We start from the raw sequence: 27,861 nt of genomic DNA, 5'->3' as shown, positions 1-27,861 counted from the left end.
GTTGTGTTTTGTTTTTTTTTTTTTCCTCTCTTCATCTTCTCTCACAGAGGGAGGCATTTACTGCGGAAATTTTCATTTTTGTTGCCTAGAATACCTGTGTATACTAGAGAGGACTAAGTCAAAAAGTAACGCTTTTGGTCGTGAAGCAGGGAGACTGGTCGTAATACCAACTAGGAGTCCATTCTGCACCCTCTCGCATAATTCTCTGAAAACCACTATCTCCAACTAACTGAACTTTAGTCTTATCACAGGTTTCGTTAGGTAAGATCAGTGGAATTGGTCAATCACAGTATTTACTGTAAGCTATAGGTAATGTTTACAGGTGCTTGGCTCCAGCCACTTAATCCTTGTTTTTCAAGGCACTGAGATTTTAACTTTAGATTTCCTATAGAGAGACAAAGCAGACAGCAGAAGTTGATATAATAGACTTGCTTAGGATACACTACAGCATATTGTACTAGTTGAATTTCTTTGATCATGACAGGCTTCAGTCCCAGGAGCTATTCAATCACAGAGCAAGAATAAAAAGTGCACAAATTGAGAAAGACATTAGTAGGATAAGGCAAATTTTCATAGTCAGCAGAACATGATAGAAAGTCCAGACAAAATTCTACATGGAAGAAAATAAAAAGTATTCTTGAACTATGGAATTAATTAATCTTATTGAGGGTTTATAGCTCTATGCAAAGCTACTACATTTAATGCTCTAAGCAAAGCACAGCACTGTGGCTAGTGTCAAAACACGACACTTTTCAAAGCAATTTTTACTTTCAGGCTTCCCTAGAAACAGCTGCTCACTCACGTGCGTGCAGCCTTTGCAGTGAGTCAGCTTGATGGCACTTGTTATTGCAGGTAGCAAAAGCTTAGTGGACTCGTGCTACTGATGCTGAATCATGTTGTTCAGCTTGCCACCTAGTGGCTACCTACAGATGGAGAAGGTATGAAAGGGGATGCTTGAGCCCATGAAGACCTTCGGGTGTGTTTTTCTGCCTGGGAGAAAGGACTTTAATCATTATAATGCATTACCCTAGACCACTACCACATCTGGCAGATAGCAAAGCAGAATTTCACAACATCAACAGTTTAGAACAGCTCAGGCAGCAGTGTCTGAAAGGTACTGAATACAGCTTCAAAGATAATTTTGCCTCAACAGGAGCCACAGCAGAATGAGAATACTTGTTTTTTGTGGTCTAGCTAACAGCAGTGAGCACATCCATAAACAGCACACAGTCAACACTACTTACAGACAGCCTGGCTTTTAAATTCTCCCTCAGTTTTGAAGGATCCTTTGTACAGAATCAATGGGATGACTTTCAGAAATAACATGGGAGGCCCTCATCCTGTAGATCCAAAGGCAAAGTAACCAAGCACCAGTGAATCACATACATTACTTCCTCTGAAGTCTTCTCTATGTTTGTCTCTTGACATCAGCAGAGACACTACAGTTATAACTAGCAAAGGCTGTTTAGTAAGGTGTTTGGAACAACAACACAGAACACAAGTGCTCTATATGGCTGTTAAGAAGTTTTGGACTGTCAAAAATCAATGTTAACAAAGAAATTTAAAGCCATGAATTTGCAAACTTGTGAGATTTGGCCTATAAAACAGCAAAAGACAAAGATCCAATACCACAGAGAAAGAAATGCTATTTAAAGGGAAATATCCTAAGAGAACACTAAATAAGGACCTCCATGTGTTATTGGTTTGCTTGAGACTGCTTACATGTGTGAAGGGCCTTGAACAAAATCAGCATGACCATGCACAGTTGTGTAGTTTTCACAAGCAATGAGAAAGCACACCTGTAACTTACTTTCAGAAGTGACCTTGGCAACAAGAGCTAGTAAGATCATTGTTAAGAGCCTAAACTGCTTTTGAAAGTGGACCAAAATGTTTAGTGTAATGCTGCATATATCTTCTATTTGATACATGTTAACTACAATCAGAAATTAGATTTACAGATTTTTATTTTTCCCCCCAAACTGAAGGGATTGTACAAGCAAACTAAAATTTCCCCAGACGGAAAATTTCATTTAAAAAACTTGTCACTAGATATTTGCTTGTGGCTAACAGTGCTTCTAAAGGAACACCAGCTTAAACAAGTTTCTATTCAGGAGAAGACCATTTAAATGAAGCAAGTGTAACTAGGAGATTAGTTATATTTGTGAAACACTTCAAAGATTAAGTTTTATGTAATGCAGAAAAGAAATCATGAGCCTAAATCTGATTGGAGCCAGAATGAAGCTAGAGCCAGAGTGCTCTTTCTATTTGTTAATATTTTACCAGATTCTTTCTCCAGCCAGCTTTTTACCCACATGGATTGCTCTTAGAACTGTCAGTGATGTCAGAGCTGTTGAAATTCTGTCTAGTGTGGAAACACTTAAGATAACTCTTGATCCATACAGTGTAGAATTTCACATCACAGAGCCTTGCAAGTAACAATGAGAATTACAGTAAAAGACTCCCTATCTAAGTTCAAGTAGCAAACCAGAAAAGTTACTTTGCTTCAAAGCAGCTCAATCTCATTCTTTGTTAGTCTACAATGTAAACTCAGATTTATACACCCACGGCTCAGCTGCATCTATATCTGGGGGTTCTCAAAATGCACAGTAGGACCTTCCACCACAACTGGAGCCCTCCTCTGGCATGGAAAATAGAGTTTCATCTACCCCAAAAATGTATAAAACAAGAGACGAGTGAGGACATTCTAAGTGCAGATACAGCTTGCCTTGTCCTTATTTGTTCTGCACTGACCCCAGCCTCTGTTGACCCGAGGAGATACAGCTGATCAGGAGCTTTTCACATGGTACCACAAAGCACACTTGACAATATTGGCTACACTCTAACTGCAGCTTACAGCTGAACTTTAATAGGTGATGTTTGCCTTTCCTTCCAGAAAAACTAGCAAGTATCGCCAGTAGTAAGTAAAAACTTGATTAAGCTAAATTATGTGAAGAAAAATTCCAGTTTTCTAAATGTTTTACAAAGCTTCCTCTCCTCTTGTCTAACATTTATTTCTAAAATCAAAACAGGTCCTGTAGCCCACATGTGAACAGAGAAACCTTGCAGCATTTACAGAAGCTATTGCATATTTGTACACGTGTCATGATTTTCTTATATTTTTGAGGTGAGATTCATCCAAAAAAGATTTTGCTTTCACAATCTTTTTTTCTGAAATCAGTCTAGCAGGAGAAAGCTAAGCAACATAAAAGACTTTTTAAAAGTGCTATTCTTGCAATGCAGTATTTCAGGGCCTGCATGTTTGATCGAGAAGCACCGCTTTAGTATTCTTAGGGTAAATCTGGATGCAGAGATCAAATTCAGGTTGTTCTCAGGAAAATATCCCCCCTTATTGATGTTTCACTTGTTTCAGGTTGGCAGTATTATCTTTCCACTTTGCTATTCTCTAGATCCCCAAGTATCTACAGTATGTTTTGCAACGATGGCTGGAAATTTCTAGACATTAAGAAACTGATGTCCTTGTAAGGCTGCCAGTGGTGTTGCATCATGCACCAGCAGCATGAAACTGCATGACACTATCAGTAATGTTTCAAAGACATCCTTTTGCTTATCCTGTCAATATAGGCCTGACCTGAAATACTCTTCCTATTACAGTCCCACAGAAAAGCACATGAATCATGACTGCCAGCACTACGTCCATTCCAGTCCTACAGGTCTGTCAATGCATGTTACTTTGCCCCTGCAATGAACTGCTGCTGTGAATAAATACACTTATAATCCATTCTTCATTTTGAAAGCCCTTTTAAATATTTTTTTTCTTGTGTGCTGCTAAAGATGGTTCATTGCATCTATTCACTGGTTTAAAACTAGATTCAATGTAGATTGGAAAGAACCTCTGGGTGAAATGTCACAGTGCTTTTGACTCCCTGCTCAGACTGCATCTTGGCACACTTGTGTCCCTTGCCTCTTTTCATTGTGCATCTAAGAGACTAGCTTTGTTGTCTCCAAAATCCCTCATTGGGTAGCTAAAAAGCAGCAATCAGGCCACCGTCTCTTTCTTTTTCACACTGAATAACTTAGCTTTTCTCAAGTAATATGTGTTTCAGTACTGTAGCCATCTTATTCACCCTCCACTAAACCCTAGTTCATAAGTCCTTCGTGCCAGAGTCCAAAATGGGACACAATACTCCAGATGTGGCCTCAAAAGTACCAAATAGACGGGAAAAAATCACTTCCCTTAACCCACTGGTTGTATTCTTTCTCCTGCAGTCTGGTTAATGGCACTTGAGTATCTATGTTACGGTAACAGGTCACTATTAATATAAAGCTCGTTTGAAAATTATTAAATGGCTGACATATAACCCCACAGCTGCCATCAGATCTCAGGAATAATGATGATGATAAAAATATCAAAACAAAAACCCCCAAACAATTCACACATGCCCCATAGCACTGTAAGAAATAACTTACTGAATGCTGTGGCTCTTATGAAAAAATGCAAGTCACCTTTACTTGGAACATTCCAGAGAAATGTTTATCCATCCATTTGTTTATAAAGACCTTTAATAAGAAAGAGTCCACAATACTTCTGGGGAACACTCTCCATTATTAGCCATCCTATAAGTTTTTCCAGTATTATAATTTAAGGCCATTACTTTTTGTCCCATCCACAGGAGTTTTCCAAAGTTTTGCTGATGATGAATTACTTCATGAACATGCCAACAGTTTGGGAGACATGAGAGTCACCTGTAATACACTGCTTAAGATAATGACTACCATTAAAAAGTTTCCTTTCCATTCGCCTGTGAAAAGGCTACAGTTTACTGCACATACCTTACAAGTGGCACTTTTGCTAAAATTCCCTATTGGACTATACAATTCTAGTGAATAACAATGCCTAGCTCACTGTGTGTCCACAGCATATACCACATTATACCCATGATCTCACCTTTGGCTTTCGGGTCTCAGCATACTAAGCAGTGTTGTAGCTATTAACATGACACAAAAACAATGACTGAGCAAGGATTTGCCAAATTACAATTTGATCCATCAGTCACTTGGCAACACACAAAGTGTGCAGTTCTCAGACAAATGCTTTCATATCTGGCCCAGGTAAGTTGAAAGTTGGGGCTGTTCAGCCTGGAGAAGAGAAGGCTGCGTGGAGACCTCAGAGCAGCCTTCCAGTATCTGAAGGGGGCCTACATGGATGCTGGGGAGGGACTATTCATCAGGGACTGTAGTGACAGGACAAGGGGTAACAGGTTCAAACTTAAACAAGGGAAGTTTAGATTGGATCTAAGGAAGAAACTCTTTACTGAGAGGGTGGTGAGGCACTGGAATTGGTTGCCCAGGGAGGTTGTGAATGCTCCATCCTTGGCGGTGTTCAAGGCCAGGTTGGATGAGGCCTTGGGTGGCATGTTTTAGTGTGAGGTGTCCCTGCCCATGGCAGGGGAGTTGGAACTAGATGATCTTAGGGTCCTTTCCAACCCTAACTATTCTATGATTCTATGAAAACAGAAGGATATTTGCATTTTCCAGGAGTATTTAATAAAAGGGGGGAAGTATTTGCAACAATGGCATTAAAACTATTGAGAGATACATATATGTTCCTTTTAATTCTTACTTCTGCTTGCAACAGTGAAATTCACTTGAAGTGAATTTTTTTTATATATATATATGTTACTCTTAATTCTTACTTCTGCTTGCAACTGTGAAATTCACTTCAAGTAAACTCATTAGATCTTCAGATTCTGATTACAGGACTGTAACAACAATAGCAGTCATGTAAAAATTTTGTGGAAGGTGGCAGAATCTACTACTGTACTTTCATTATTCTAGAAGAGTCAAGAACTGTTAATTACTTTGTAAAACATGCTTAGTTTGGTGAATGTTCTAGAGACTGAGAACAAAGGGGCTTGATCCCTTTTCTAAAGTTTGCCACATACCTTGACAGGGATTATTTGCTTCAGATGAAGAAAGCTGGACCTTCTGGGCTTGACTAGGACTCTGCCTGGGTGGCTGACTTTGAACAATCTTTAAGAATGTATCTGCCTTTTGTTGCTTTGGCCCATGATTTTCAATGGACAAATCTAGCTGAACCTGTTCAAATTCAAACACACTTTTACAGAGATGCATACTTTTCATGTCAAATACAGGCAAAAATTGGCATCTTGGTCTTGGAAAGATAGAAGGTTTCAGCAAGAGGCAAGTCAAAAGAAAATTATTATTTTTAATTTTGAAAGGTTGTACAAGAAGATTAATTACAACATCATGAAAGTGATTGAGAAACCCAAGTTTAGTAAGTGTTAATAAATAATATTTTCTACAGGAACAATGCATAATTACAAAAAAAAAAAAAAAGCAGCATATATTTTTAAGTCTTCCAGGAGATGACTGCTGAACAAATTCAATTGAAAATTCCAACTGAAGGCAAATTACACTGACGATAAAACTGCACTGTACCTCAGTGGATGGTAATTCTGTCTTTTCCCCACATCTGCTTGGAGCTTCTTCATCCTTTAAGCCAGAGCAGACAATTAGAGAAGATATCCTTGAGGGCTGCTGTTGCTTTGCATACTGCAGCTCCTAGTATGAAATATTACATCAAGACAAGTAATCCGTGGTCTCTAAAAATAATACATGCATAGCTCAGTTTACTGTTACACCGCTAGATTTAAAATAATCAGTTATAAATAATATTAAACAGAATTATTTTCCCTTTAGATTAACACCGCCAAACTACCTTCCTAATAAACAGGATGGCATGCTCAAAACAAGTATGTGGTTATTCTTTCTTCTTTTTTTTAGAATGTGTCTAGATGTAAAAATGCTTAAGATGTTTTTCAAATGTGTTCAGATGGCAAAATCTTCAAGTGACTGACAGTTGCGATTTCTTGACAACATGATAGGATTATCTCCTGTGTAGTTTCATATAATCACAGAGATCTTAGTATGCAAAAAGAGAAACATGAAACTTCAATCTCCTATACATTCCTGGATGAGTAATTCACAAAAAGCCACTCAATCTGTGCTTGATTTCAGTTAAGAGAAATAAGACTGCATAAAGAAAGAATTAAAAACAAACAGGATCCTCCGGAGGAAATAAGCTTTAATTCAGTTGAGTTTTCCCCAAAGGCAGAGGAGATTGCAGCTTCAATCTAATCGGCTGATTTCTTGGAAAGCGGCTCAGCAGAAACACAGGAAACCTGGTGGACTACAATTTGAACATGATGCAGCAACGCATTTGTGAGGCCTCTGGCCAACAGCATCCTGGGCTGCATCAGGAAAAGCACTGCCAGCAGGCCAAGGGAGGTGATTACTTCCTTCTATCAAGCACTGGTGCAACCACATTTAGAGTATTGTGTCCACTTTTGGGCTCCCCAGCACCAGAAAGACATAGAGATACAGGAGCAAGTCCAGCAAAGAGCCACAAAGATGAGCAGTGAATTGGAGCATCTGACATACTAGGAGAGGATAGGGAAGCTGGTCTTGTTTAGCCTCCAGAAGAGAGAGGGCAGGAGTGATCTTTTCAACAGGTATAAGCACCTGATGGGGATGTGGGAGGAAGTAAAGATGCCTAAGGCAGGCTTTTCTCAGTGATATACAGTGCAAGAACAAGAGGCAATGGGCAGAAACTCAAGTACAGGACACTGTTTAAGGATAAGGAAAAAAAAAAAAACAACCAACAACCAAACCCAAACCAAAAAACCAAACTCTGACCTTCTTTACTGGGAGGGTGATCAAACACTGGAACAAGTTGCCCAGAGAGGTTCCCAGAGGAAGTATTTCCCCAACTGAACTTGGTTAATAATTCTACTGGAGTTTTACACATCGGAGCAACAACCTCACCTTTTCTGAAAGAACATTGTTTACTGCTCTCAAAACTACAACAACAATCAGTTGCTCTGACTCAATCCTCACAGGAACAAATCAGCTGATCAAGTAAGTAAAGTACATAGTGAAATCCTGATTATTGAAGTTACTGGGAGATCTGCCACTAACTACTAGAGGAGCAAGGATTTATCCATTTGTCCCTCTGATGAAAGCTGCAATTTATCTATTAAAAGTTGTATTCTAATTACAGAAGATAAGAGATGGGTTAATTACATATCCTGCTTTCATAGATGGAAAATGTGCTATTACAATAATGTGGACAAGGGTGCTTTAGAATCCCACCACTGTGGACATTTAAAAATGTGCTCACTGATTAATCAATTTCAAGTTTATCTTAGAATCCACTACAAATCCTTCAAATGGCTTATCTTACTTATTTAAAGCTAGGCTTTATGAAACTAATACTTGTAATTCAGGACTGCATTTATGCTGCATTAACCAAGTGTTTCTGAAATTCCTTGGATGAAAATCATGTTTAAACAAGGTTAATTTTGAAGTCCCAACTATAACCCTTTAAGTAAATGGGGTAGCATCTGGCTTGTGACCAGTCACCAATGGTGTTTCCCAGGGCTCAATTTTAGAGCCAGCTCTCTTCAATGCTTTTATCAATAACCTGGACACAGGAGTTGAGTGCACACTAAGTAAGTTTGCCAATGGTACTAAACTAGGAGGACTTGCTGATTCTCTTCAAGATAGAGAGACCTTACAGAGAGATCTTGATAAAATGAAGCACGTGGCAATCACCAGCTGTATGAAATTTAAGACGAGCAAACGCTGGATTCCGCATCTGGAATTAACAGCATAATCCTGGATGTCTGTATACGCTGGCAGACAAGAGGCTGGAAAGCAGCCCTGCAGAAAGGGATCTGGGGGTTCTGGTTGATGGTAAACTCAATATGAGTCAATGGTGTACCCTGGTGGCCAAAAGGGCCAACCGTATCTTGGGGTGCATTAGGCACAGTACAGCTAACTGGTCAAAGGAGAGATTGTCCTGCTATAACTAGCATCGGTGTGGCCTCCCTTTGAGTACTGTGTGCAGTTTTGAACTCCACAATATGAGGAGTATATAGAAATATTAGAATGTGTCCAAAGGAGGGGAATAAAGGTGGTGAAAGGACTAGAGGGTAAGATTTATGAGGAGCGGCTGAGGATACTTGGCTTGCTCAGCTTGGAAAAAGTGAGACTGAGGAATACCTCATTGCTGTCTACAACCTCATCATGAGGGGGAGCAGAGAGGGAGGTGCTGATCTCTTCCTTCTGGTGTCTGTGATGGGATGCAATGGAATGGCTTAAAGCTTCATGCAGGCTGCATAGTAGGACTATGTTCTTCCTTGAGAAGTGTGGTCAAGCACTAGAACAAGCTCCCCAAGGACTGGTCATGATCCCAAGCCTGTCAGTGTTCGAGAAGCATTTGGACAATCCTCTTAGATACAAGTTTTAACTTCTAGGTTGCCCTGTGTGGAGTCAGGACTAAAAGATCACCATGGCTCCCTTCCAGCTCAGGATATTCTATGATTCTATGAAATCTTCCAAGGTACCAAAGGAAAATTTGAGCTAAAGTCAGTAAAAGATATTTAAATGCAGAATTTTAAGGAAAGTTCTATTCGTGGAATTACAACTGGCTGAACTGCTCATTATCACTAGATTTCAAGAGCATATTATTACCTGTGTTGTAAGCCTGTGCTGTAGATGCTTTAAAGCTGATAGCTGACAATGTATTCTTTTGACAAGTTCTCTTGGAAAAAGGCTACCAGACACAACACAAACTGTGCAGCGCTTAGAGCTAACAGGATGCAAAAGTCCTATAAAGGAGAGAAAATACTAAGGAAGACATTCTCTGTTGTTATTTGTCATCAATATTACATTCCCAGCCAACGTTTATAGTGCATATAAGCGAAACACAATACATGCCTTCTCACTGCAGACGGATTCAATGCTATACAGAAATGGGCCTTGTGTTTTTCTCCTTTGCTTCTTTGCCAGAGCAATTGTTGGTTGGAACTTAAATGTCCACAGTGAAATCTTACATTATGTATACTCTTGATTCAAGTTTACTCTATAGTAAACTTATTCTGCTTTCTTTTCCACTTTCATGAAGCATTAGTTTTTATTCCAAGAGATAAACTACTTCTTTTCTGCTCTTGAAAGAAGTCTTAGTTCAACTTCTATTTCCCACAGACATCTGAGCATCAGGGAGTCCTTCATCTAAGATGCTCATCAGCAAAAGTTACTGCCTACAGGCTCTTATTGTTCTGTGCTAGTACCTCCTATCGCAGAATTGTCCTTCTTGCAACAATTAGCACCACAGTCTAACACAAATTATACAGATCAAGAATCAGTCAGGTCCAGCGCTTTGTCTTCATATTAAAGCTCAAAGGAAGGATGAACTGATTCCCAGGTTTTATTCTAAATACATAAGCTTGCACTCTTCTGTAGAATTAATTTACCTTCCTTTAATACCGTTCTGAGTTCTGCCCTGAGTCCATTTCCCATTTCAATCAGCTGCTGCTTCTCTCCACTCAGAATAGAAATTTGTCTTGCTGCTTCCTTCAGTTTATTTTGCATTCCTTGTAGAGTGCCGCTGACACCATACCGAAGAGCGACACCAGGACTTATGTCAGGAAACTGTTGTCCAAGATCTACCATCTTTTCTTCAATAACTTTGGCTTTTGGCCCCTGGAAAAAACCAGATAGTGCTTATAATGAATATTTTGATACTGAAGTCTGTAGGTTTAGAGATTTCTACAAATACACATTAGAAGACAGTTGAAGAAAAAGTGTAAAGTTGAAATCTACAGCCATTTTTGAGGGTCATTTTCAGAATTTTCTTCACAATAAAGGGCAAATGAAACCTATTCTTAGCAATATAGGGCAAAACACTGTAACAGCCTGGGATATTCCCACAAACATTGTTAACTGTAAGTGTAAAATAACATACATAGGATAAACACTGTGTAAGTGTAAACTAGAGAGCAGTTAATTTTACAATAAAATGTGGAAAAGACTTTACTGCAGATAGCAAATTATCACAAACCTTCTCTGTATAAGCATTGCGTGCATACACACATGAGGTAAACACAACTTAAAACATTTTTTTAAAGAGAAAGGCTGAAGAGTAAAAAGTAGATTCTAAAATCGGTTTTGTAACTGAGTTTAAGTTTTGTCTCTGCAAACTTAATTGCGTTTACCTGCAGATACACATTATGATAAAATATTTACCCAAAAGACCCAATCACCATTGCCTTAGTGGGTCATGCAACTCCCATTCTCTTATTTCTTTGGATAGTTTTACCAGAAAAGAGGAAGCCCTCGAGAACACACATGGAAAGCAAGGTACACAAACACTATGGGGGAGAAAGGTGGAGAAATTACTGCAGGACTAGAATATAAAAACATGAAGGCACCAAGGTGAAAGAAAAAAGGACCACCACTTTGGTGTACATACAGCAATTTACACCAAAGCAGACACAAATTATTACATTCTACTTTCATCATATGAACTGTTAAATTAACACACTGAAACTTAACATAAAAAGAGGTCAAGGCAGTGACCAATTAACAGTCACTGGTTGTCACACTATGTACCATCTTCACTGTACCAAGATGCAAAAGCACATCACAGAGCTGGGGGAGGAATACCATTTGCTTAAACTTCTATTTTTCCTGATTTTTTCATAAAAACATTCAGCAGCATTACACAAAAGATTTTTTTTTCAGGTGAGAGGTTGTACACTGTAGAGTTAGGAGTTGAACTCAGAAATCTTTCTACCTTTAGCTCCATGCCCAAAGTAAAACTCTACAAAAGAGAGAAAACACAGAAAAGCTGGTACTAAAAAAAGGTGGGAGGAAAAACTCTCCTCAGAGCTGATACAAAAGGAAGAGAAGAAAAATCACATACATGCAATAATCTACATGCCTATTTTACTAATTCCCACGTAAACTTTCCTCTTCTTTAGCTACTTTTTAGCTCTGGAGTAATTTTGAGATTATGGTCCCAGAACCTCTGTTATATTAAATGGGAAAAAACCCCTATCACTATAGCTCTTCATATTGACTTCACATCTGGTCCCCCATTCTTAGCTACCATTATTGCTCAACAGATTCTAAACTCCCCAAGCTAGGGATTTTTTTGCATGTAATTCATCATGGCCTTAAGAATAACCTTAGCATGTAATTAATAAATGGTAAATGGAAGCAGCTCAGAGACAGTATATAAAAATGTTAAGAGATAACCACTTCTAATATGCAGTAAGGAATTCTGATGAAGTTTTGCCAATTGTTTGTAACAGGACTGTTTCCAGTTGCCAGTCTATGCCTAAAAAGGCTTGCTATGTACCAAGGAAGAAGAAATAAAGCAGTCAGCAGAAATATAGGAAATGATAGCTCAGCATCAGTGAAGACAGCATTAACTACAATTCCAGCATTTTGTTCATTTCGACTTTTGGTCTGCACATCTGCTGTTTACTACATGCCTATATATATAAAGCACAGGTAATTCAGCATTTCACACATAAGATGCGCATTGATGTTCTCATATCTGGCCCTGAGCACTCAATTACGGTTTAGCATCATGAAGCAAAGGATTAATCTCTGGCACAGAGAATGTTCCATTCCTATCTTACTGTCTCCAACGCAAAGCCACTCCCTACTTTTCTTTTAAGGCTCTATCCCCACATAAAGAAACGTGAAGAAAATGAGAATGCATCTTCGACAGTCGTTCATAAAATGTTTACTGCAATAGAAAAGAATAGATGGTATAAGATCAAATTTTCACCTAATTCTGGAAGTGGCCAAAAAGAAAATATAAATCTATGTTGTCTACACTGCCACACACTGATTTGCTAACTATAATTTGACAGCAGGAACAAACATCTCCTTCTAGGTTCAGTAAAAAGATAAAACTAAGATTAAACATGATCTGTGCCTGGTGGCTTGTGCATGTTTTCACACAAGGTTCCCAAGGCCCCAAAATTTTGTTTATCATTGTTATTATTCCAGTTCTTAAAGCTCTTAGTTTTAACTGCCCACAGAATCACCAGGCCTGGAAGGGACCTCTGGAGATTATCCAGTCCAATCTGCCCCTAAGGCAGGGCCACCTAGAGCAGATCACACAGGAACTGTCCCCATAGGTTTGGAATGCCTCCAGAGAGGGAGGCTCCACCTCTCATCCTTATTTATTCCCTGGCTATTATTTCTATTTTTTTGAACTTAGATGGTTACTGGTGAGTCTTAACAGTAAGAGTAAAGCATGCAACTTCTATGGGTAGATTTTACAGATTACCTCAAAATTAGAAATCCCTTATTTTTTCGTTGTATTTTAACCTATCTTACATGAGACTCCATTTAATACAACATGAAATCCCTGGGAGACAGGAAGGGGAGAACATACAGTGACTTAAGCCTTAAGCAGTATTCGATATTTGTCCCAGTTTTCAATTCCTGTATTATTTTTTCAGAGACGCCTGTTGCAAGTTAACGCCGATGTCGTTCCTGCCCTTTAAAGCAGCGCGATGGGAATGACATTGTGAAGCCCTGGAGCCGAGTGAGGGCGCTCCAGCGCCAGCGAGCCCTTCGCCCGCACTCGCTGCAGGTGGCTGGCGCCCCCTCGTGGGGCCTGTGAGAGGGCGCGGCTCCACAGCTTCTGCCCGCCCGCGGGGACACGGCTCCCGCACTTCCTTCCCTCCTGATCAGAACCCGTATTGAAAGACTTTTGGCACTTCAGAAAAAGGCTGAAATATGGATTTACACCGGAAAACTTGAGGAGGCGACACACTGCAGTTTTGAGAATTTGCAAGTGGGAAAAAAGATATCCAGAAGGGCTTGAAAGATCAGGAGTGATTTGTGAAAGGGGACGACTAGTCAAAATGTATTAACTAGAAAGAATGAGCCTAAGTCTGGCTGAAATAAATCACTGCTGGCTTTCATCTAATTTACACTCATTACTAGCTAACTACATACTCACATACTGCCTGAGTTTTTAATATTTATTCAAATAAAAATAATATTTATTTAATTACACACACATGCACATATAGGTATTTTCAGTTGTTTAAACCTCTTCATACCTTTTCTGTGCCTGGGTTTACTATACAATCCAAGTTAACTGAGCTGACTTCGGTATTGCTCAAAGTGGTTCCAGTCGAAATTTTGTTTGTGCACAATAAACCTAAAAGAGAAGATGAGTATAATATAAATATCTATGTATTTATCCAGTTTAAGCTTTCATAGCAACAGCTGCTTTGGCCTTCTGTTCTATTACTATGCATGTATACCACTTCAGGAGATATATTGTGAACAGAGCTGAAGAAATAGAAAAACAATACTAGTCCTAAAATATGCAAACATAAGTCAGCTACCAAATACAGAAGCGAATAGAGATGACACATGAGAAGGATCAATTCATGGGTAAATGAGCACAAAGAAGTTTTTATTTCTCCCAATACTGCCTCAGGTAATCATTCTTGGGAAACTGGCAATACTGAAATATAACGAGAACATTTAAGGTGCAGCAGCTTCTTTCAGTCACAGCTGAAAAAAATCATCAATAAACAGAAGCTAATCCTGAACAATTCTTTTAGTGCCATTAAAAATGTGAGTCCCAACTTACTGATGCGTATGGACAAGTCATGGGAAAGAACAGGTTACTTTCTGGAAATTAGAAGCACTCCTCCAAATTACATTGTCTTAAAAATATCAGATGTAATATTATAATCTCTTCTAGTGCTTGAATATAATCTCCATAAATTTAAAAAATGGATACAAGAAAGATTAGTTGAATGAACTATTTCAGCTATAAAAAAAACAGATAACACATTTCTGAAAACATATGTTTATCACCTCACAGAGATTATTGCATCTCTTGGATACTGCCCAACTTTAGCAGCCATAATTCTATTATATATTGGATAACATCATCTTCAAAAAACTGGACTAATTGAGCTGCCTGTGACAAAAACTATGCTTGAATTTGTTTTTTATTTAAAATTAATGGAGGTTTTAAGTGATTATTAATGTCTCATTATTAACAAAGCTAGAGTATGCTTATTGTTTATTAAATAGAGACTACTCTTGTTAGTGGGCATTTCCTTAGCACTCAGCCATAGTAGCAGGACAAAGAAAGCTTGGTGGATGCAGGTCAAAGAAACTGTGTTAACAAACTGACCTTCTATGAAAACAGGAATCGCAACAACTATACCTGGAACTGATATGCCCATTTACATACCTACACAAAGTACTACCTACCTACCCACCCAAAATGAGCCTCTCTGCAAGAGCTTCCCTGCATGCAATCTCCCAGACAGACCTGACCCTCACTGGGGCACCTGGTTGACTCAAGATTCAGTGATGTACAGCATCTTTGAAATTAGACCTTTTTTCCCCGTTATCATTTAGCCCCACTTCTGGGAGTGGTGTGGTGACTGCCACATCAGTAGCACCTCACGTAATATATTACAGGCACACGCACAGGAAAGGTTTGTAAGGAAGGCATAGACCTGTTAAAAGAGGGTGTCCATTAATATGATCAGAGGGCCTGAATACTTCTCCTGTGAAGAAATTACAATGAGGGTGATGAGACACTGTGATAGATTGCCCAGGGAAGTTGTGCATGCCTTATCATTGGAAGCGCTCAAGGCCAGGTTGTACAGGACTTTGAGCAATCTGCTCTAGTGAAAGATGTCCCTGCCCACAGCAGGGAGGCTGGATTAGGTAACCCTTAAAGGTCCCTTCAAACCCAAACCATTCTGTGATTCTATATACTTGCTTCACTATCTGAAAATCTGTAATAACTTGTAATATATGTGCAAAGCCTTTGACACTGTCCCACATGACATCCTTGTCTCTAAATTGCAGAGACATCAGTTTGATGGGTGGACCACTCGGTGGATAAAGAACTGGCTGGATGGCCGCACGCAAAGAGTTGTGGTCAATGGCTCAATGTCCAGCTGGAGACCGTTAACGAGTGGTGTCCCTCAGGGATCGGTGTTGGGACCACTCTTGTTCAACATCTTTGTTTTTGACATGGACAGTGGGATTGAGTGCGCCCTCAGCAAGTTTGCCGATGACACCAAGCTGTGTGGTTCGGTTGATACGCCGGAGGGAAGGGATGCCATCCAGAGGGACCTCGACACGCTTGTAAGGTGGGCTGATGCCAACCTGATGAAGTTTAACCATGCCAAGTGCAAGGTCCTACACCTGGGTCGGAGCAATCCCAGGCACAGCTACAGGTTGGGCAGAGAAGAGATTCAGAGCAGCCCTGCAGAGAAGGACTTGGGGGTGTTGGTCGATGAGAAAATGAACATGAGCCGGCTGCAGTGTGCGCTCGCAGCCCAGAAAGCAACCGTATCCTGGGCTGCACCAAAAGGAGCGTGACCAGCAGGTCGAAGGAGGTGATCCTGCCCCTCTGCTCTGCTCTCGTGAGACTTCACTTGGAGTATTGTGTGCAGTTCTGGTGTCCTCAACATAAAAAGGACATGGAACTGTTGGAACAAGTCCAGAGGAGGCCCATGAGGATGATCAGGGGACTGGAGCACCTCCCGTATGAAGACAGGCTGAGAAAGTTGGGGCTGTTCAGCCTGGAGAAGAGAAGGCTGCGTGGAGACCTCAGAGCAGCCTTCCAGTATCTGAAGGGGGCCTACAAGGACGCTGGGGAGGGACTCTTCATCAGGGACTGTAGTGACAGGACAAGGGGTACGGGTTCAAACTTAAACAAGGAAAGTTTAGATTGGATCTAAGGAAGAAACTCTTTACTGAGAGGGTGGTGAGGCACTGGAATGGGTTCCCCAGGGAGATTGTGAATGCTCCATCCTTGGCAGTGTTCAAGGCCAGGTTGGATGAGGCCTTGGGTGACATGGTTTAGTGTGGGGTGTCCCTGCCCATGGCAGGGGGGTTGGAACTAGATGATCTCAAGGTCCTTTCCAACCCTAACTATTCTATGATTCTATACTTGTTTTACTCTTGCAATATATATACACACATTTGCTTTCCTCAAAGTAATTTTGTAGTGACTTATAGTGTGTGCATATTTGTTTTTACTAATAATAGTTTTGTAGTAATTTGTAACATAGAAATTCTGAGACTCTCAGATCTCTGTGTGTTGATGTATTGTGGAATCTTGAGAACCCCACAGTCATGATCTATACACACACCTGCGCTGGATAGCCCTCCTAGGTCATGACCACCACAGCTACACTTCATTAACTGAGTTTAGAGTTCTGTGGCAAGAGTACTCACCTTGCTCTGCAAGCTGTCCATTTTCCGTCAAAGCAAGAGAGGACATCTGCTTATCAAGACTCTCCATTTCTTTCCTCATTTGTGCAACAGCAGCCCGAAGACTGGCATTCTGCTCCTGAAGCTTTTTTATTTCCAAGGTAGGAATATTTTTGCTTAGAGAAATTTTATCGTCATACTGAAATATCTGTAAAATAACAATACAACACATTTCATTAATGAGCAACACATTTTCTCCACACCACCACGCAGAGATCCTAATACTTTTAATCCATGAACAGACTTGGGAGAAAAGAACCATAGAAAGAGAAAAATGACATCTGGTTATTCTGGGGATTTGTCAGGGAAAAAAGTGCTATGAAGAGAACTTGAGATGTGGGAGAAGGCATAGATGTGTAGGAAAATAGCCATGGAGATAGCTTTGTCTTATCACTGTTGTTCTTTGAAGCGTACCATCTCTAGCTCTTCCATGTGTGGGTAACCCATCTCCTTAAAGAACTCACTGGTTCAACAGCAGTCACTTTTCTGACCTGTCAAATTCTTGAAAATGTCATTGGAGATAATTTGTTCACAAGAACATGAAGAAGCTGGACATACTTTGCTAAACTGGAAAAGGGGAAGGAGTGCATGGATTACACCTAGACAACCTGAACAATGGAGAACAGCTAGAAAACCTCTCAGCACTTAAGATTTAAGATAAGTAGCAGTATCTTCTGTTCATGCTTTAGTTACAGATAAGCTAACAGTGAACAATGTAAAAGAAACATCTATCAGATAACAATTGCAGCTCTGCCTTCACAAAGGCTTTGAAGCCTGACTTCTGGAATTGTACTTGATACAAATATGAATTGATGAGCAAATGTCATTCTTAGACTTCCAGAACTGAAGAAACTGACAAAACCAAAGTTGCCAAAGCTGCTTTAACTTCTGTAAAAAAAAATGATTGATATTAGTAAAATATGAGCAGCTTGCCTATTTCAGAGTAATCCCAGAATCATTCAATTTCTGAAATTTTTGAGTGGGAATTGCTCAGTGTTTTCTCCATAGGCTGCATGCAACCTTACAGATTATTCTAGAGATTTAGTTTGGAAAGGTAGTCCTGTGTGAATAAAATGGTGTAATCAGGACTAGAATGTGAAACATTCTAGACCACAAAGTGTAAGAACTGCTTTACTCTGCTACACCAAAGGTTGCTAGCTCCAGAATCCAATTCTTGTCAATAGTCAGCAACATATGTTTAGAAAAAAGGACAAATATGGAAAAGCTTCCTCTCATGTGCCTCTTCAATTTCCAAATTTGCAATTTTGGGGGAGGGAAGAAAAAGGAAAACCAGATGCAACAACAACAACAAACCAAAACCAAACAAACCCAACAAAACCACACCAAACCAAAAAAAGACCCCCAGAAACCCACAAACCCAAACACAGACATTGATTGCAGAACTCGTTTCCTGGTGTTTCCACCCAGAATTTCCTTGAAATTCCAGTATAATCATCAGGAAAAAGTTTTAGTAGGATCCATGGGATATAAGGACCAGGATATTAGGGTGCTGACATTATTTACTTCTGCTCTTTCTTCATTCAGAGTGCGACTGCAAACACATTTAAAGAAGTTACATCAGATTGATGACAGTGTATTATAACTGTGGTTTCATCCAAACAGAGAATGCAGAATTTAGATTCTACCTCTGTAAAATCCTCTGTAGCTGATGGAAACATTTGTCATCAGCCGTTTAAGAAATGCAGATACTATTTGATACAGGAGTATTAGAAAGCCCTGCAATTGTGTACTACACATTCCTACAGTCACTAAATGAATCCTAATTCACAGACAGTCCAGAACAGATGTTTCTGAAAAGTCCATTTGGAATATTTGTATCGAGTGCTGCTAATATACGTTTCTGAGCCTCAAAAAATGTTTCTTTGTGTTCAATCCTAATCTTAAATTGTGCAAAGCAGCAGTTCTGCCTCTTGGAGGGAAAGGCAACCCATAAGGTCTTGCACATAAGACACGTCAGAAAAACACTTCAGTATCAGTATTTATGCCTTGCACAGACTCAAACATTACTCCTTTTTGATCTTCTCCATCATTCCACACTTCCTTCAGTTTCCTTATTTCCCCAGTCATAAGTCTGGTCTGTGAGTGCAATGTGAAAGCATGATCTGGAACATAATAGCCTTCAAATTAAACTTCCCTGTCACAAAGACAATAGCTGCCCTACAGCCTCTTTCTCCTGTGGCTCTTCCTGCCCTAACAGTAGAAGGTATGCATAAGATGAGGATAGTCTATTCTGCTTTTACAATTTCTCTGAGGCTGTTAAGGTAAAGAAAAAGAGATTGAAAAGGCATGAAGGGAAAGGCACCAGTAGGTACCAAATCACTCAGGGTTTTTCTGGAGCCCAGAACTTCATCTTAACCTGCAACATACAAATGAATCATCACAGTTTCAATCAGAAATACATCAGTTCCAGACTTTTGCCAGTGGAAAAGGGTCTAGACAGAACACCACATAATCATTCAGATCTACTGCAAGTAATCTTTTACCTGTGCACTTGTATGGTATTATTAGCATGTTCCAGTGAGGCAGACATGGCCTAAGTCATACTCAAAATCAGTTACAAGCAAGATTTTCCAGGCTGGTGTGTGTCACACCTCTGTTAATTAAAGTCAAGAATGACTACTGCAATATTTGTAGCATCCTTATGAGGTCTCAAACCAATCTGAAGAAAGGGCCTGTATGCTGAAGATACTGTACTAGAGTGTATTTAAACTATTCTTGCCTCAGTCATCTGAACCAGAGGGTAGTTAACACGATTCCTTCTTTAAGAAGACTCACTGACACAATTTTTATCGATTTGAAACTTTAAATAACTCCCCCCCTTTGTTTACAATTAATTTTGTACAGAAAATTTAAGATGAAAGGTTCTAGTTCCCAATAATAAATTTTTTTGGCATTTATTTGTTTTTTAAACAAGAGCCCTTCACATAAAACAGAGACAAAAATAATTTTGCTGTGATGGGTACTGCTTATCCTACAGGCTAAAAGTACAAAACAAAGACAGAATGTATTACAAACAGAAAGAAAAGTGTGAAAATGGAAAAGAAGTCTTGCCAACAAGAAGAACAGTCAGTTACAGTGGAAGGAATCAGTGAATGTGAACAGCAAAAGAACCCCTCCCCAATCCTGGTTCTCTTGGTATTTGAGCAATCAATCCACAATCAGTCTAGTTTCAAATCAAAGTGAAAAACCAACTTGCTCTATGGTAAGATTTTGCTAGCAGTCTGCTTTTGTCTAATTTTTTTATAAAAATATTTACACGAAGTATCCTGAATACATCACTTTCTGCATTCAGAAACCACTAGGCTTGCTTAACACTGCTTTTTCTTATCAGCAAGCTCTGATAATACACTCTTAACTGCTTGCTGTTGAGCATCTGCAGCTGCCCAGCAGGCCACATGGCAGCACATTCTACTCCCATTCCTTTACACAGGACAATTTTCTACTCACAATGCCTTATCCTTCAGCATGGTTTCAAAACAGCATTGTGGTTGCAATTTTGAATGGTTCTCTTTTTAATATATGTATTTTAATAAGTAGCAATCAAAGAAAAACTATTTTGTGACACAAATAAAAGGCATTCTTTTAAACAGCTGGCAAATTACTATTTTAAAGCATTGCCTTGAAGGTTTAACTACAACTTTAAAATCTACCCTGAATTGCAGCTAACACAGACCCTTGGGAACTTTCCAGAAATTAATTCTTTCCATAAATTAATTCTTTCCATTCTGATGTGCCATGATGGTACAGTACATTTTTGTTTTGGATCAACTGTACATACAGCTTGCTCCTTTTGCCATTAAGTAATGGATCAGAGCCATAATGAAGCCTGTGACACCTAATCTATGCATATTCCAGGCTAGATATGTCTGTATTTTGAATTAAACATACAAAATAGATGAACTGCTTAAAAAAAGTGCAATGGAAAAATGCCACATAAAGTTGTCAGAATGAATTCACCTAATTCAAGACAGTGTTGACCCTGTTTCCTTCAGGTAAAAATACTGTGATTAAATGATGCTTGTATTGTCTGCTCTCTCTCAGCAGTCAAAGCAGAAAGAACAGTCTCCATGCAAGTTGTAGTCTTTTTTCTGTAGATCAGCTTCAAACTAGGAGGCAGAGAAAGCAGAGGACATAAGTACAAAGGGTATGGAGAGGAGGGAGGCAAAAAAGGGAGGGAGAGAAAGAAAAAGAAAATCAAAGAAAAAATATTTTAAGTCACAGGACAGGGACTTAAAGCACATCCATTTGGTTCTGTCAAAAACTGTCTTCACAGAAAAGTAACTTGGCTTTGTTGTCTTATCTTCTGTATGTGATATGGACAATGCTGATTCATCTCTCAGATGTGTTCCTATCCTACACCCATTGATGCCTATCAATATTTTTGGGAAGATGATGGTAAAATAAAACACCAGAGCATTCTATACTTTGGAAACAAGTGCTTTCTCTGTGCCCAGGAGTTTACTAGGCAACTGGTCATTGAGAATAATGGTTGGGCCATTGTATAACAGTCTCTAAACAATAAACATGTATCTCATTTTTCAGAAACAGAAGCTTGTACACTTCACAAAATAGGATTCCCCACCCCCCCTTACAAAAATACTCTTGAGTTTTCCAGGACTAATATTATTCCCTTGACAGAATTCAAGCTGTGGTGTGATCTGAAACTCTTTTTGGCCGTAGGCTGCTCTAAAAGAAATCTTTCTTCTGCTACAATGCCAAGAGAAAAGCAATGGCATCTCTCAAGCCAACCTGACTGTTACAAGGGGTAAAAGGCCACTATTAGAGACTGTCCATTAAAATTAATCTGGTCTCTCATCAAATATATTTGCTGAACTGCTGTACACAATACAGAATTACCATTTTACAGATTTTTGAAAGAAAATTGAGGTAACGCCTCCCCTGAAGAACACCATGGTGGGAAAAACTTCATATCTCTCTATGCAACAGATGGTTCCTAAAAAATGTTAACGTGAAATTCTCACCTGTGCTCTTGCTGAAGACAGGCTTTGTGTTAGATCCTCTGATTTCTGATACCAATTACTTTCTGCATTCTTGCAGAGGTGCTGCCAGTCCAGTTCTGCCTGCATTTTATTCTGTTCCAGTATCCATTCTTGCTCAGCTGCCAGAGACATTTGTTTATATCTATGATACACAGAGAGAAGCTGTTGATTGCAGCAGGATAAATACTGAGGACGCTTTGAGTTTGATTTTTTAGTTTTGTTTTAAATCTCAGCCTTGTTTACTGTCCTCATCTTCTTCCCTTGTTCTATTTTCAAAATCTATTACATTCTACTCTAAGTATTTTACCGGACAAAAGCATCTTAATTGCTTAGAGCTCAGCAGTCTCCTAAGGTCCATCTCTATGGGTATTTAGAATCATCTTTGGAGGTCACCTCAGCAAAGCTGGCGTAAACTGCTCAACACCATTACTGCTCTCAGCAATACCATCCACATCATGTTTCCCATTTGCTAATAATGGAAATGGGATACAAAAGAGCTAGGAATTTAAGATGTTGGATTATCAGGGTAAAATTCCTAAGCTCAAAGGCTGCTGCACACACACATTGAAAACACAACTAGGAAAGAGAAATCAGAGGTGCACAAAATGAGAGAAACCTCATATGCAAAATTGAAGAGCTTTCAAGACCACTTTCAGCACAAGCTGAGCTTTTCAAACATGAAGCTGTCAAGACTTCAGGGGGCTCTTAAGCTTGATTGTAAATGCCATTTGAGACAAAGCTTTAAACAAAGCTTTAGTCATCTTTACTATTCTTCATCCTTATGGAATTTGGCCAGCTGTGCCCTCAACTTCCCTTCCTGTCCATGCATTGATTGATTTCAGAATTCTTTAGAGGAAGACTTCTAAGAAATATCAATCAGATGAGAATCTTGGCCTGGTTTTAGCACCACAATTTCTTTTTGAAGTCTACATACAAGAACAACCACCCTCCCATGTTAATATATATTTGCTTAAGACAATTAACAAAATATGCGACACAATCTTGAAAATAAAACTATCCAATGACTTTTTTTAATTAGGAGTTCAGAGGGACTTTTTCATGAGCCAAATGCATATTGTAAACCGGTATTTCCAGTCATACAAAATGTAGAAATTCTTTAGTTTCCAGTCACGTTCTTCAACTGGCAGCTGTCACTTTCCAGGCTGGCTATGAAAGAAGTCCTTCTGGTGTGTTGTTCCCAGATACTTTTCCACATGATCTCATTTTCTTGTTAAGCCCTGAGGAGAGGTTTCTTAATTACATCAATCATAAAACTAATGTTTATATGCATACATTGAAATTTTGCTACAAATTATTCTGCAGTAATATACATAGAACATACAACAGCCTGAGTTGGAAAGATTACCTGGTGCAGCCTTTCATGGTAAAGGAGCCTAAATGAGATTATCTAGCACCCTGTCCAATCATACCTTGAAAACCTCTAGTGGTGAGGACTCTTCCCTGTCTCTGGGACAATGGTTCCAGTAATAATTGTTCTCATTGTAAAAATCTTTTTTACATTGAGATGACACTTCTACCAACTTGTACCCCTGGCCCCTTGTCTTCTCCATGGGGCTCCTTGTGAAGAGAGATCCTCCATCCTCTTTGTAGCATACTAGAAAACTGCAACAAGGTCCCCTCAAGCCTTCTCCAGGAAAAGACCCAATTCCTTTAGTCTTTCTTCATAGGGCAAGTTCTCTAGCCCTTCAGTCACCTCTGTGGCCCTCTCCAGTCTGTCCATTTCTTTTTTCAATTGTGAGCACCAGAACTGACACAGTACTTCAGGTGTGGTATCTGTTTAACCATGAATTACTGTGAGCTTTTCACATAAATTAGCTGGGCACAAAAATGGTATGATGTTCTCAATGTCTTTCATCACAGTTTATGAAACAAGATAAATCAGGTCACTTACACCCTAATGAGAGCATCTTTCTCTCTTCAGCAAGCACTGTGACTCCATTCTCTTCTGCATAGCAAGATTTCCAGACTTTTATGTCACATCTGCAGTTCTCTTGTCTGCTGCTTCTATTGCCACTATTTAGTTGGACTTATAGAATCATAGAATAGTTAGGGTTGGAAAGGACCTTGAGATCATCTAGTTCCAACCCCCCTGCCATGGGCAGGGACACCCCACACTAAACCATATCACCCAAGGCCTCATCCAACCTGGCCTTGAACACTGCCAAGGATGGAGCATTCACAACCTCCCTGGGGAACCCATTCCAGTGCCTCACCACCCTCTCAGTAAAGAATTTCTTCCTTAGATCCAATCTAAACTTTCCCTGTTTAAGTTTGAACCCGTACCCCTTGTCCTGTCACTACAGTCCCTGATGAAGAGTCCCTCCCCAGCGTCCTTGTAGGCCCCCTTCAGATACTGGAAGGCTGCTCTGAGGTCTCCACGCAGCCTTCTCTTCTCCAGGCTGAACAGCCCCAACTTTCTCAGCCTGTCTTCATACGGGAGGTGCTCCAGTCCCCTGATCATCCTCATGGGCCTCCTCTGGACTTGTTCCAACAGTTCCATGTCCTTTTTATGTTGAGGACACCAGAACTGCACACAATATTCCAAGTGAGGTCTCACGAGAGCAGAGCAGAGGGGCAGGATCACCTCCTTCGACCTGCTGGTCACTCTCCTCTTGATGCAGCCCAGGATACGGTTGCTTTCTGGGCTGCGAGCGCACACTGCAGCCGGCTCATGTTCATTTTCTCATCAACCAACACCCCCAAGTCCTTCTCTGCAGGGCTGCTCTGAATCTCTTCTCTGCCCAACCTGTAGCTGTGCCTGGGATTGCTCCGACCCAGGTGTAGGACCTTGCACTTGGCCTGGTTAAACTTCATCAGGTTGGCATCAGCCCACCTCACAAGTGTGTCAAGGTCCCTCTGGATGGCATCCCTTCCGTCTGGCATATCAACCGAACCACACAGCTTGGTGTCATCGGCAAACTTGCTGAGGGCGCACTCAATCCCACTGTCCATGTCAAAAACAAAGATGTTGAACAAGAGTGGTCCCAACACCGATCCCTGAGGGACACCACTCGTTAACGGTCTCCAGCTGGACATTGAGCCATTGACCACAACTCTTTGCGTGCGGCCATCCAGCCAGTTCTTTATCCACTGAGTGGTCCACCCATCAAATTGATGTCTCTGCAATTTAGAGACAAGGATGTCATGTGGGACCGTGTCAAAGGCTTTGCACAAGTCCAGGTAGATGACGTCAACTGCTCTGCCCCTGTCCATCAGTTTCGTAGCCCCATCATAGAAGGCCACCAAATTGGTCAGGCAGGATTTCCCCTTAGTGAAGCCATGCTGGCTGTCACCAACCACCTCCTTGTTTTTCATGTGCCTTAGCATGTCTTCCAGGAGAATCTGCTCCAAGAGTTTGCCAGTCACAGAGGTGAGACTGACTGGTCTGTAATTCCCCTGGTCATCCATTTTCCCCTTCTTGAAAATGGGGGTTATATTTCCCTTTTTCCAGTCACAGTATCACAGTATCACAGTATGTTAGAGATTGGAAGGGACCTCAAAAGATCATCTAGTCCAATCCCCCTGCCAGAGCAGGAACACCTAAATAATGTTACATAGGAATGTGTCCAGGCGGGTTTTGAATGTCTCCAGAGAAGGAGACTCCACAACCTCCCTGGGCAGCCTGTTCCAGTGTTCTGTCACCCTCACTGAGAAGAAGTTTCTTCTCAAGTTTAAGTGGAACCTCTTGTGTTCCAGTTTATACCCATTACCCCTTGTCCTATCATTGTTTGCCACTGAGAAGAGCCTGGCTCCATCCTCGTGACACTCCCCCTTTATATATTTATATACACTAATAAGGTCCCCCCGCAGTCTCCTCTTCTCCAAACTATAGAGACCCAGCTCCCTCAGCCTTTCCTCATAAGGGAGATGCTCCACTCCCTTAATCATCTTAGTTGCTCTGCGACTTCACCTGACTGCCATGATTTTTCAAATATGATGGCCATGGCTTAGCAACTTCATTCGCCAGCTCCTTCAGGACCCGTGGATGGATGTTGTCAGGTCCCATGGACTTGTGTACGTTTAGGTTTTTAAGATGGTCTCTAACCAGATCCTCTCCTACAGTGGGCCTAGGGTCCTCATTCTCACAGTTCCTGCGTTTGCCTTCCAAGACTTGGGTGGTGAGGTCAGAGATTTTGCCAGTGAAGACTGAGGCAAAGAAGTCATTAAGAACCTCAGCCTTCTCCAAATCCTGGGTAGCCAGTTCTCCAGATATCTTCCGAAGGGGGCCTACGTTGTCCCTAGTCTGTCTTTTACTCGCTACGTACCTATAGAATCCCTTCCTGTTATCCTTAACATCCCTAGCCAAGTTCAATTCTAAATGGGCCTTAGCCTTCCCCACCTGGTCCCTAGCTTCCCAGACAGCATCCCTGTATTCTTCCCAAGCCACCTGTCCCCGCTTCCACCTTCTATAAGCCTCTTTTGTCCATTGAATTTTCCTGAGCAGCTCCTTATCCATCCAAGGTCTCCTGGCCCTCTTGCTGCACTTCCTTCTAGTTGGGATGCAACACTCCTGAGCTTGGAGCAGGTGATCCTTGAATAACAACCAGCAGTCTTGGGCCCCCCTGCCCTCTAGGGCTGTGTCCCATGGAACTTAAGCAGGCTCCTGAAGAGGCCAAAGTCTGCTCTCTTGAAGTCCAGGGCAGTGAGCTTGCTGCACGCTCTTCTCACTGTCCCGAGGATCTCGAATTCGACCATCTCATGGTCACTGCAACCAAGGCTGCCCTGGAGCGTCACATTTCTGACCAGCCCTTCCCTGTTGGTGGGCACGAGGTCAAGCATGGCACCTCTCCTTGTCGGCTCCTCTACTACTTGCAGAAGGAAGTTGTCTTCCACACAATCGCGGAACCTCCTGGATTGCTTGTGCCAGGCCGTACCATCACTCCAACAGATGTCAGGGTGGTTGAAGTCTCCCATTAAGAACAAGGGCCTGTGAGCTTGAGGCTGTTCCTATCTGCCTATAGAGCACTTCATCCACAGATTCCTCTTGATCAGGCGGTCTGTAATAGATCGCCACAATAATGTCCCCCATCGCTGCTCTCCCTTTAACCTTGACCCACAAACTCTCTATCAACTGCAAAATCACCCGTCCCCAGACAGAGTTCCACACTCTCCAGCCTATCCCTAACATAAATAGCAATGCCCCCTCCCCGCCTGCCAGGCCTGTCTTTTCTATTGAGCCTGTAACCTTCCATTCCAACACTCCAGTCGTAGAAGCCATCCCACCATGTTTCTGTGATGCCTACTATATCATACTCCTGTATGACCAATGCTACTATATCATACTCCCTGAATGCTGAATCCTTCTTCTGCCACTGCAGAGTTTAACTCCACTTTATCACATAACTAACTTTGTGATTAGCACAAAGAACATCATCATCTCACCTAATTATAGGATCAGGTAATCCTAAAAATAAAGTTGGCTTGTTTTGGGTTAAGATGACTCATAAAGAAGCCATTTTAACAGGTAATCTACTCCATTTAACATATTCTTTTACCATACTGAAAATATTCTTCACAGTAATTGAAGAACTGAAAGGGAGCTATGTTAGGTGTCCCAAATAAGAGACTGTAGGAATCCATGGAGCGCAAAATGCTGACTTGAATATTCAGTTTTCACTTACAGATTAATTTCCTGAGCATGCACTCACACAAAAAAAAGACCAGGTTTAAAATAAGACAGAAGTGTGTCTTAAAAGAAGTT

General features: G+C 40.6%; 1 protein-coding gene across 1 annotated transcript in view; it reads right to left on the bottom strand.

Annotated features, from left to right (window-relative positions):
* Positions 1 to 5,850: 5,850 nt before the first annotated feature.
* CCDC57 (coiled-coil domain containing 57) overlaps positions 5,851 to 27,861 on the bottom strand; it is a gene marked incomplete at its 3' end in the record, with an annotated part of 28,381 nt that continues 6,370 nt past the window's right edge. Inside the window, exons 2-7 of the mRNA XM_080629624.1 lie at positions 17,083 to 17,266; positions 13,917 to 14,017; positions 10,299 to 10,527; positions 9,517 to 9,653; positions 6,421 to 6,543; positions 5,851 to 6,057 (exon numbers count right to left, since the gene is read on the bottom strand). Of these exons, the coding sequence (XP_080485750.1) occupies positions 5,851 to 6,057; positions 6,421 to 6,543; positions 9,517 to 9,653; positions 10,299 to 10,527; positions 13,917 to 14,017; positions 17,083 to 17,266 (981 nt within the window). The remainder of the gene's footprint in view (positions 6,058 to 6,420; positions 6,544 to 9,516; positions 9,654 to 10,298; positions 10,528 to 13,916; positions 14,018 to 17,082; positions 17,267 to 27,861) is intronic.

The sequence above is a fragment of the Psittacula echo genome (assembly GCF_963264785.1).
Source record: "Psittacula echo genome assembly, chromosome: 14".
Taxonomy (NCBI): Eukaryota; Metazoa; Chordata; class Aves; order Psittaciformes; family Psittacidae; genus Psittacula; species Psittacula echo.
The sequence above is the reverse complement of the archived record's forward strand: the minus strand, read 5'-3'. Positions and strand labels throughout refer to the sequence as shown.